A 10,000-nucleotide genomic window follows, 5' to 3' on the forward strand; every position below is an offset into this window, starting at 1 on the left:
TATATTTGCATTCAGTGATATGTCAGTAATATAGTTTGTTATGAGAAACGCCCAAAAACCATCAAATATTTGTGAACTAGTGACTAATAGTTGATCCATAGCAGTCCATTAAGTGCAGGTGCTGGTTTGGTCTGTGCAGGCTGCTGAATGCGGTCTTTATAGGCTGCTGAATGCGGTCTTTGTAGGCTGCTGAATGTGGTCTTTGCAGGAGATGAAATACATTCTGTTCCCAAAGGATTAGTAGAGGAGGGCAGTGGGTGCAGATAAAGGCTCTGTCGAAACAATCAGTCAAACCGTCTGATTACAACCGGTTTCTCATCGGATTTGGCTTAAACTCGGTTCTAGGAATCCACAATCAAGCTACAGAATCAGATCCACCTATTTCTCCTTTAATAATCCACAGTCCTGTTTTTCATTAATAAGGCAGAGAACGGTAATTCTCTTAAAAGCATGTGTTGTGTCCATCGGGAGTCACACGAGTCATCACTCGTCTCTTCCTCAGACAGACCCACAAGGCTTGTGTTAACCTGGCGATAGAAGCATTCTCAATGTGACAGAAAACCTCAAAGATATTCTCCACACCTCGTCATACACATGTTTCATAGCTAATAACACCTTTTCTCTAGACTTGTGACTGACTTGTGGGATTAGTGATATTGAAATAGTGGTATAGTGATGATTTAGTGGTTTGAAATCTGAGCTATTGGGATCCTAGAGGGTTGTGAGCAAAGATTCTAGAGCGCTATGCTCCGCTCTAGAATCTTTGGTTGTGAGTGAAGTCCCAGGGACTGCCACCACTGTGCCCCCTCAAGCAGGACACTTAGCCCTGAGTTGCTTGAAGGGGACTGTCCCTTCAGTGAGTTCACTCTGGGTAAGTTTGTCTGCAAAATAACAGATAATAACAATGTAATAATGAAATCACTCAGAAGGATAAATCACTCAGAAGGATGAAGTTAAAACATTACTAATAAGTATAATACTAATAGTACTAATTTTTAAAATAAAAAATCAAAGCTTATTGGACTTTGTTTTTCTTTCTTTCCTCTCTTTTCTCGGCTCTTCAGGTGCTGTCGCTAGGCGCCGACGTGCTCCCGGAGTACAAGCTCCAGGCCCCCCGCATCCACAGCTGGACGGTGCTCCACTACAGCCCCTTCAAGGCCGTCTGGGATTGGCTGATCCTGCTGCTCGTCATCTACACGGCCATCGTCACGCCCTACTCGGCCGCCTTCCTCCTCAACGACCAAGAGGAGCAGAAGATCCAGTCGTGCGGCTACTCATGCAGCCCCCTCAACGTCGTCGACCTCATAGTGGACATCATGTTCATCATCGACATCCTCATCAACTTCCGCACCACCTACGTCAACGCCAACGACGAGGTGGTCAGCCACCCTATCAAGATCGCCGTGCACTACTTCAAGGGCTGGTTCCTCATCGACATGGTGGCAGCCATCCCCTTTGACCTGCTCATCTACCGCAATGGAGAGGAGGTAAGGAATCAAGTGGAAGAAAAGAGAGAGCACATGAAGCTTTTCTTCTCCCTCAAATGTTTCCTAGCACGTATAGGCCTTATCTCTGAGAACCTCTGACAAAACATCATTGTGCATAGACACGTTTCAGAGGGGAAATTTGTCCTGTTAAGAGCACCAATGTTAGATGTTGATGTGTTTTCCCTTGTTTCTGCTCTTAAACACCATCTTAGGCACTCACATGAAAACCCATGAAAGTACATGCAATATTGACATCAGTACATGCAATCTTGACAGCATGAAAACATCGTGCTACCAGTACACATAGCAGGCTTTCATAAACAACAGTAACACATTCTTTCACATCAACTGTGCATGTGTATCTGACAGGAGAAAGCTTCAGGGTGTGGCGAGTGTATGTGTGTGTGTGGGTGTGTGTGTTTGTGTGTGTGTGTGAATGTGTGTGTGTGTGTGTGTGTTTGTGTGTGTGTGTGAGTGTGTGTGTGTGTGTCTGTGTGTCTGTGTGTGTGTGTGTGTGTGTGTGTGTGTGTGTGTGTGTGTGTGTGTGTTAGTGTGTGTGTATGAATGTGAATGTGTGTGTGGTGAGTGTGTAGATAGATAGATAGTCTTTATTGTCATTGACACTTTTTGCAAAGGTACAACGAGATTGAAAGTGCTGTCAACTCATGAGGTATGCATAAGAACAATAAATAGTTTAAAAAATGCACATATATAAAAATATAAAAATAATGTAAACATATATTGCACTGGTTATGAACAGCAATGGTTCTGTACAGATTCCACTGGTAAAAAACATTACTCCACAATATAATTTGCACAGTTCGTTAGGGGCCAAGAATGGACCCTTTCAAGAGGGTTCCATTATCAGCATCATAGTTGGCCCCACAAGACTTCCTTTTTAACATTCCATATGTTATCTTAATGCAGAGGAAGTAGATTGGGGCCCAAATAGAACGTTCAAGCATTGTTTTTGTTTTTATTGTTGAAAGGGTCTATAGACTATTTCAAATTTGAAGAGTTAAGCGTCCTAATGTAAATACTCGCCACTCCCGATTGGTAGCGCGACAATGTGACGTCACGGGAGCGCCGTAACCATTTATACTCGCGCGTGGTGGTCGCGACACTAGCTTCACTCTGTGATGATACCATCATTACCATCTATCTACTGTAATTTCCAAGATGTGTGCAGCTAGATAGATAGATAGATACTTTATTCATCCCGAGGGAAATTTTAGCTAGCTGGCTGGTGCTGAGAGATGAGTTTGTGTAATTTCCTGAAGTGGAAAGAGATTTTTTTCAGGTCTTAGATATCCTTTGGTTGAAAATAAATATCTTTGTTACCTTTTGCTGGATTATTGGCATGTCCCTGGGTCCTAGGTGTTTTATATTAATTCCCTCTCTCTGGTAGCTTCATTAACTTATCCAGCAAACTTTTTAAAAATCACGAACTCTTGCTGGTAACCTAGCCAGGTTAATTTCCCTCTCTTCTCAAACTGACTATTCAAACATGTTTATTTAAGATGTAGGCTAGGCTATATGAAATGCCTAAATGTGGTTGATGTCTGTATAGAGGCACGCATGCTCCCTGATCTTGGCTTCAAGCTCATCCTGCTTGTGGCTTGATTTGAAAAAAAATGTCCTGTGCACGACCTGCCTGCGCGAGTCTGAAATTTCTCGTGCGACAGAGGAAATGACGCAATTTTGACATCACATTGTCGGGCTACCGGTCGTGTGCGGCGAGTATGTAGTACGCTTTAAGGGCAATGATTGCCTTCGGATAGAAGAGCAAGAGCTGAAAGTGACAATGACCTGGGTGTGAAAGGTCCTTTGAAATGTCTGTTGCCTTGTTGCGGCATCTGGAGGAGTAGATCTCTTCCAGCATGGGGAGGGGGCAGCCTATGGTCTTCTCTGCTGCCCTGACGACCCTGTGAATCGCCTTCACAGTGTGTGTGTGTGTGTGTGTGTGTGTGTGTGTGAATGTGTGTGTGTGTGTGTGTGTGTGTGTGTGTGTGTGTATGTGTGTGTGTGTGTGTGTGAATGTGTGTGTGTGTGTGTGTGTGTGTGTGTGTGTGTGTGTGTGTGTGTTTAGCAGACTCTCCTTATTTATCTGGCGGGCGGCTGTACAGGGGGCCGAGGCTCTGAGCCAGTGGTCTAATCATCTCCTTATTTATTTGTTTTGTGGCGGGGGCCGGGGATCGGGGGCATCCTAAGACAAGTGTAATCGCTGGGAATGAGCGCATTAATCTGACAGCCCTGAAAGCAATGGACAAACAGTTTACAGCCTTCAGTATATCAACCACCGACCCACACACACACACACACACACACACACACACACACACACACACACACACACACACACACACACACACACACACACACACACACACATACACACACACTATACACACACAGACACACTCTCTCTCCTTCTCTCTCACACACACACACACACAGGACTGGATGGCCCAGACACAGGCAAACACACTCACACTTCAAAGGGCTGAAAACACATTGCTCTAATTTTGTCAGACTTGACAGTCTTATTTGTTGCCCCCTGAAATAGATTGAGTTCACTTTCTTTTTCATAAAACAGCACAGATCTAGATGTAACAGAGTAATATAGACAATCTGAAGTATAATCAATTACACATTTTGCGTGAAAAAAAACTTTAACATATCCAGCTCATTGACAATCGCACAATATCAAAGCTTTACAGACCATCCTTAACCCCTCCCCTTCCTCACCTCTCTCCCCAGACGACCACTCTGATTGGCCTGCTGAAGACGGCCCGTCTGCTGCGATTGGTGCGCGTGGCCCGTAAGCTTGACCGCTACTCGGAGTACGGCGCGGCCGTGCTCTTCCTGCTCATGTGCACGTTCGCGCTCATCGCCCACTGGCTGGCGTGCATCTGGTACGCCATCGGCAGCGTGGAGCGTGGCGGCTCCATCGGCTGGCTGCACGCGCTCGGAGACCAGCTAGGCAAGCCCTACAACAGCTCCATCATGGGCTCGGGCCCCTCCGTCAAGGACAAGTACGTGACGGCGCTCTACTTCACCTTCAGCAGCCTGACCAGCGTGGGCTTCGGCAACGTCTCGCCCAACACCAACTCCGAGAAGATCTTCTCCATCTGCGTCATGCTCATCGGCTGTGAGTCGGTTCACACACGCGCAAGCGCACACACACATGCACACACACATACTGTACACACACATACACACACACTCACACACATACAGTATATGTGCACACTCACGCACACACACACACACACTCACATATGTGCACACTCACACACACACACACACACACACACACACACACAGATATGTGCACACACACGCACATGCACACACATACGCATACACACACACACACTCACATATGTGCACACTCACACACACACACACACACACACACACAGATATGTGCGCACACACGCACATGCACACACATACTGTACGCATACACACACACACACACACACACAGAAGCACAAACACAATAGTACGATTTCATTTGAACTCTCTAACATGAGACATGTGATAAGTGGGATAACAAGGCAGTGAAATAACAGTGTGACATAACCCTCTCAAGGAGACATATTAAAACATCTTTCAAAATATTGCATGATATAACAGCTTCTAAACATGCAACATAGACTATGATGGCATCCAGCATTCTAAGAGCTGTCATGGCAGTTACAGATAATGGTCACCTGAGGTGACTTTCTAATGTGATTGGGCTGTTTGATAATGGTCACATGTCAGATAATGCTCATGTGATTGGACAATGTCTGTCATGATGGCTAACGAGAGGATATGGAATCTGCCATGCTGTGTCTATGACAAGGTTATGACACTATTAAAGGACAGGGTTCAAGTTAAGTTCCTCCGTCAGACAGAGAGAGATAAATAAAATATCTCATTAACTTTTGAAATAGAAAGCCATCAGTACTGTCTTTCTCATTGACTGAGTTTTGAACTGGACTTAGTTTTGACAGCAACTCTGCGAGTTTTCAAAACAAATCACTCATCCGAAACTGCTGACCCTGAAGGCTCTGAACTTTACTCTGCCAAGCTCCTCCAGATGAATTTAGTACATTCTTAGGCATCTGATCTAACACATCAAAACTAGAACTCTACAATTGATTCTGGCCATATTGTAGAGGAAGATAGTGATCTGCATTTTTATAATCCTAATTCATGTTCTGTGTGTTCAGGTGATTCATCACCTAACTATCATTAACATAAATCAGTATGTAGTTAGCATATTCATTTTTACTTTAATAAGTTTTGTATTAGTATGTCATATCCTGTCAGGGATTTTGCGCTTATCAAATTTCCTGAGGAGCAGAGCAATTTCCTTCATTATTTTCAGACTCATCTGTCAAAATGACTTGACCTGCCTTAGAACAGAAGGTCATTGATAACAAAGCCAGCATCACTTCCACAGTCTGACACTCGAGACCACCCATATTCATCATGAACAAGCCCAAGTTAGCTATGCTACCAGTGAATAAGATGAATAGCTTTCTTGTTTGTTTGTTTGTTTGTTTTACGTGCTACCTATGGGAGGCCTATATCACTGCATACATGCATCGGTAAACAGAGGATATGGACTCAGAGGGAAAATTCAAATACAGTCTTGGTGTCACCCAAACACACACATGCATACCCATTATTGGAGTTATGTGAGCTAAACACACACACACACACACACACACACACACACACACACACACACACACACACACATGCACACACACACACAGACACACACACACACACACACACACACACACACACACACACACATACACACAGCGAGATAAGTAACTGATTTATTAGTTGTTCTCCATCCATCAAAAGTGGGTAGCAGTTGCTCTCCGAGAGACTAATCATTGAGTGAGTCCTGCAAAAGGCTAATGATGTGCAGAGCACCATGGCACCAAGCACTTACTTCATTGGCTGTCTGGTGCTCCACTGATGAGGATAAATGGATATGATTGGATGGCTAGAAAGCTGTATCCATCATGACTGTCAGCCATTGCTACTCAGGGAGACAGCGGATGCACTGAGCCTCACTACTTCAAGTAAACACCAATATGTTTCTTACTACTTTGGAAAAGCCATTTGTTTTGTGTCGTACTCCAGGAGATGCAACAATCGCCATGGTAACCTGCTTAAGATGCATTCGAGATAATGTCATTAGGGAGAGTCTCATTTCTGCATCTGTATTGTCTCTCCAGACGGTCCTCAGGTTCCCCAGAGAGCTTTTAGAACCCAGCTGTCACTCGTGATTTGGATGACAAATTAAATTTCTGCCATTTCTTCCATTCTGCTTTGAGTGGACGTCTTTGATGTAAACCCACAATATTGAAGAATGCGTCAGAGTCCCTTTTTCTAAAGCAAGAGAGATTGTACTTTCAGAACAAACTTCATTTCCCTGTAACTTTTCAGCTGGTTCATGTTTCATATTCTGTTTTTCATGACAAACAAATTCACCGGTCATGTTTGGCCCACTGTGTTTGTGCCTCACAGCTCTGATGTACGCCAGCATCTTTGGGAATGTGTCGGCGATCATCCAGCGGCTCTACTCTGGCACGGCACGTTACCACACCCAGATGCTGAGGGTCCGGGAGTTCATACGGTTCCACCAGATCCCCAACCCGCTGCGGCAGAGGCTGGAGGAGTACTTCCAGCACGCCTGGTCCTATACCAACGGCATTGACATGAATGCGGTGAGAAACACACACACACACACACACACACACACACACACACACTCACACTTGCACGCAACACACACACACACACACACGGAAAGATTCAGAGGCTAAAGAGGACTTCCAGCACGCATGGTCCTATACCAACGGCATTGACATGAATGAGGTGAGAAACACACACACACACACACACACACACACACACACACACACTCACACTTGCACGCAACACACACACACACACACACGGAAAGATTCAGAGGCTGAAGAGGACTTCCAGCACGCATGGTCCTATACCAACGGCATTGACATGAATGAGGTGAGAAACACACACACACACACACACACACACACACACTCACACACATGTGCATGCAACACACACACACACACACACATACACACACACACACACACACACACACACACACTCACACACATGTGCATGCAACACACACACACACACACACGCACACACACACACACACACACACACACACACACACACACACACACACACACACGGAAAGATTCAGAGGCTGGAGGAGTAATTCCAACACGCCTGGTCCTATACTGTACCAACGACATTGACATGAATGCGGTGAGAAACACACACACACACACACACACACTCACACACATGTGCACGCAACACACACACACACACACACACACACACACACGCAATGCCTTTACCAATGGCATTGACTTGAATGCGGTGAGAACACACACACACACACACACACACACACACACACACACACACACACACACACACACACACACACACACACATGGGACAGGGGTGCATGCTGTGTGCTGTGAGTGAATTGAGCACATACTGTACTGTACACAAACATACACACACTTGGATACACACACGGATACAGGGATGTGCATGCTGCATGCTCTGAAGTGTGCTACTCATATGCACACACACACACACACACACACACACACACTTATAATCTTTTTCTTCCTCCATTTCTGGGCTACATTTACAGTACAGATTACATTTTAAGCATATTGTCTGCCCATACAACATGAATTAAAAAATGAACTGCATAAGACCTAACCTGGGTCCCAGGCTGGCATACATACATTCACCATCTGTAATAGCATTATAGACCCTTTCAACAATAAAAACAAAAACAATGCTTGAACGTTCTATTAAAACGGAAGCCTTGTGGGGCCAACTATGATGTTGATAATGGAACTGTCTTGAAAGGGTCCATAACAATGCCGCTGTCAGCGTGCCTTTGCATAAAGATACTGTATGTGATCCACTCTAAACAAGTGAGTCATCCATCTGTCCCCTCTCTCTTTCCTTCATTACACGCCATTGAACTCACTGCTGCTTTGCACCACACACATGACTCTGTCTCTTTGTGTGTGTCTCAGTGCTTTTGAGTGGATGATACTGCCAAAGGAGGAGATGAATGCTGATGCTGTCATTTGTTGTTCTGGACTTTTGTTTTTGTTTTTTTTCCCCTCATAAAAGCCATTGTTAGTTATCTTTGCTCCGTTTCAAGTTCAACGGAGCGTTTGGAATCAGGAGAACATTTGCTGCAGCTGTGCTGTGGAAGAGCGGAGTTTGAATTTTGGGTGACACAGGCTCGGTTGTCTGTAGGAATTTGCGTGTGTGTGTATGTGTTTGACTGTGTGACCATTCTTCGTCCTGCTGTAACGCTTATTCAGAGGGGGAGGGAGGGTGGGGGAGAGGTTCAGATTGTCACTGAAGCATCCCAGGCTAGAGGAATTTAGGCTGGGGGTCTTCAATGGCCACTGTTTCTCGTATGGTTCAAAGTCCAAAGTTTCCAAGCAAATATTGTCATGACTGTAAAGGTAACACTTCACTTGAGCCCTCCATCGTCAGGTTAATGTAACCATGAGGCTTGTCATGGCAAATGTCATGTCCTGTCAGTAAGCTAGCCATCATCACAGGGATGCTGCAACATATATATATATATATATATGATTATCAGTTCATTCTTATGACAGCTTTGATGATAAAGCTTAGTAGCATGCAATAGAACCTGATGTGGCTTGTGACTTTACAACAGTTAAAGTTCTCAGGCACTTTGCCGGAATTCAGGCATTGACAAGTTATCTATAATTTATAGATATAGATATAGATATAGATATAATAGATATTATATATACTGGCTTCAAACACATTCTGATGCCTTCAGGCACAGAAATGTCCCTTGCTTTAAGCTTAGTTGCATGTAATATAGCCTGCTGTAGCTTGTGAAAGTGGAATGAGATTAGTGAGATGTCATGATAAATTCAGATTCAGTTAACAATGACATCTTCATATCACTAGACTTAGACTGTTATGATAAATATCAACAGAATATGGGATTGGCCATAACATGTTTATAACATGGTTATACAGCCTTACAATGGAGGTTTCAATAAAAAAGTGTTGCAAAAAAAAACAGGGATCACATCATTCATCCTGTCATCATTGTAGGTCAGTGAACAAGCCAACCAGATGCAGGGAATTACATCTTATCGCTAGCATTAGCGATAAGATGCTAGCCCTCTCATGCTCCCTTACTTTACCCAATCCCTTTTGGCCTGCTTTCCTGGCTCATCCCAAACCACTTTTAAAGATCAAAGTTCTGAAATTCATTACAGACAATAGTTCACAAAGATGTCAAGAGTCCTTAATCTTTTTTTTTCTGACCTATTGTACTTTTGGACAGATTTTACTGTCCTCACCAGTTTTGGGTGAACTACAACAATGTGAACATCCGCAGGGAAAAGACTTGGAAAGGA

The 10,000-nt window shown here is 44.2% G+C and overlaps 1 protein-coding gene across 1 annotated transcript in view; it reads left to right on the forward strand.

The window, feature by feature from the left end:
• Positions 1-10,000, forward strand: part of kcnh2b (potassium voltage-gated channel, subfamily H (eag-related), member 2b) — a 223,392-nt gene that overhangs the window by 206,739 nt on the left and 6,653 nt on the right. The window contains exons 6-8 of the mRNA XM_076291440.1: positions 1,065-1,487; positions 4,248-4,638; positions 7,032-7,231. Coding sequence (XP_076147555.1) covers positions 1,065-1,487; positions 4,248-4,638; positions 7,032-7,231 — 1,014 coding nt within the window. The remainder of the gene's footprint in view (positions 1-1,064; positions 1,488-4,247; positions 4,639-7,031; positions 7,232-10,000) is intronic.

This window comes from Alosa pseudoharengus, unplaced genomic scaffold (assembly GCF_046254945.1).
Source record: "Alosa pseudoharengus isolate Yale_2024_CS ecotype anadromous, Long Island Sound unplaced genomic scaffold, YU_APseudo_1.1 YU_APseudo_1.1_scf_18, whole genome shotgun sequence".
Classification (NCBI taxonomy): domain Eukaryota; kingdom Metazoa; phylum Chordata; class Actinopteri; order Clupeiformes; family Clupeidae; genus Alosa; species Alosa pseudoharengus.